Source organism: Mizuhopecten yessoensis, unplaced genomic scaffold (assembly GCF_002113885.1).
Source record: "Mizuhopecten yessoensis strain PY_sf001 unplaced genomic scaffold, ASM211388v2 scaffold10139, whole genome shotgun sequence".
Lineage (NCBI taxonomy): Eukaryota > Metazoa > Mollusca > Bivalvia > Pectinida > Pectinidae > Mizuhopecten > Mizuhopecten yessoensis.
The window spans coordinates 1-1,367 of NW_018408398.1; the positions used below are offsets into that span (position 1 = coordinate 1).

The following is a 1,367-nucleotide window of genomic DNA, read 5'->3' on the forward strand; positions in this document are numbered from 1 at the left end:
AGGTAAGACACTTAGACCACAGGTTGTACACAAGTTGTTGGGTAACATACTAGACAACTGATAAGACAATAGGTGAGACACTTTACCGCAGGTAAGACACTTAGACCACAGGTAAGACATTANGTAAGACACTTAGACCACAGGTAAGACACTTAGACCACAGGTAAGGCACTTAGACCACAGGTTGTACACAAGTTGTTGGGTAAGATACTAGACGACTAATAAGACAATAGGTGAGACACTTGATAGCAGGTATGACATTAGATGACAGGTATGACATTAGATGACAGGTATGACAGTAGATGACAGGTATGACATTAGATGACAGGTATGACATTAGATGACAGGTTTGACATTAGATGACAGGTATGACATAAGATGACAGGTATGACATTAGATGACAGGTATGATAACAGTTGGTAGTGGTCCTTCCTGTGGTCACTACCTGGATTATCAAGTGATGTTACCTGGACTGTGTCTACACAGGTTATTATCTATATGAAATATATTCTTAGGTACACCAGCAGATGTGCCAGCAAACCCTACACCTTTCTGTGGCACTTATAGACGAGATCCTAAATAGAGTGAAGATCTCCTTGGCTGTACTCCAGCTCCTTGGCATCACTTGTGTTCTCATAGCGGCCAAATATGTAGAGCGCTTTCCTCCTGAGGTAATTATATGTAAGCTATACCTACACCCGTGTCCTCATAGCGGCCAGACATGTAGAGCGCTTCCATACTGAGGTAAGTAAGCTATGCCTACACCTGTGTCCTCACAGCGGCCAAATATGTAGATCTCTTCCCTCCTGAGGTAATTAAGCTATACCTACGACTGTGTCCTCATAGCGCCCAAATATGTAGAGCGCCTGCCTCCTGAGGTAAGTAAGCTCTACCTACGCCTGTGTCCTAATAGCGGCCAGATATGTAGAGCGCTTACCTCCTGAGGTAAGTAAGCTATGCCTACACCTGTGTCCACATAGCGGCCAAATATGTAGAGCGCCTCCCTCCTGAGGTTAGTAAGCTATACCTACGCATGTGTCCTCATAGCGGCCAAATATGTAAAACGCTTCCCTCATGAGGTAAGTAAGTTATACCTACGCCTGTGTCCTCATAGCGGCCAGATATGTAGAGCGCTTCCCTCCTGAGGTAAGTAAGCTATACCTACACCTGTGTCCTCATAGCGGCCAAATATGTAGAGCGCTTTCCTCCTGAGGTAATTATATGTAAGCTATACCTATGCCTGTGTCCTCATAGCGGCCAAATATGTAGAGCGCTTCACTCCTGAGGTAAGTAAGCTATACCTACGCCTGTGTTCTCATAGTGGCCAAATATGTAGAGCGCTTCCTTCCTGAGGTAAGTAAGCTATA

The 1,367-nt window shown here is 44.8% G+C and overlaps 1 protein-coding gene across 1 annotated transcript in view; it reads left to right on the forward strand.

Annotated features, from left to right (window-relative positions):
* Positions 1 to 515: 515 nt before the first annotated feature.
* The window catches only part of LOC110459617 (G2/mitotic-specific cyclin-B2-like), a gene marked incomplete at its 5' end in the record, with an annotated part of 5,747 nt that continues 4,895 nt past the window's right edge, over positions 516 to 1,367 (forward strand). The window contains one exon of the mRNA XM_021511964.1: positions 516 to 671. Coding sequence (XP_021367639.1) covers positions 516 to 671 — 156 coding nt within the window. The remainder of the gene's footprint in view (positions 672 to 1,367) is intronic.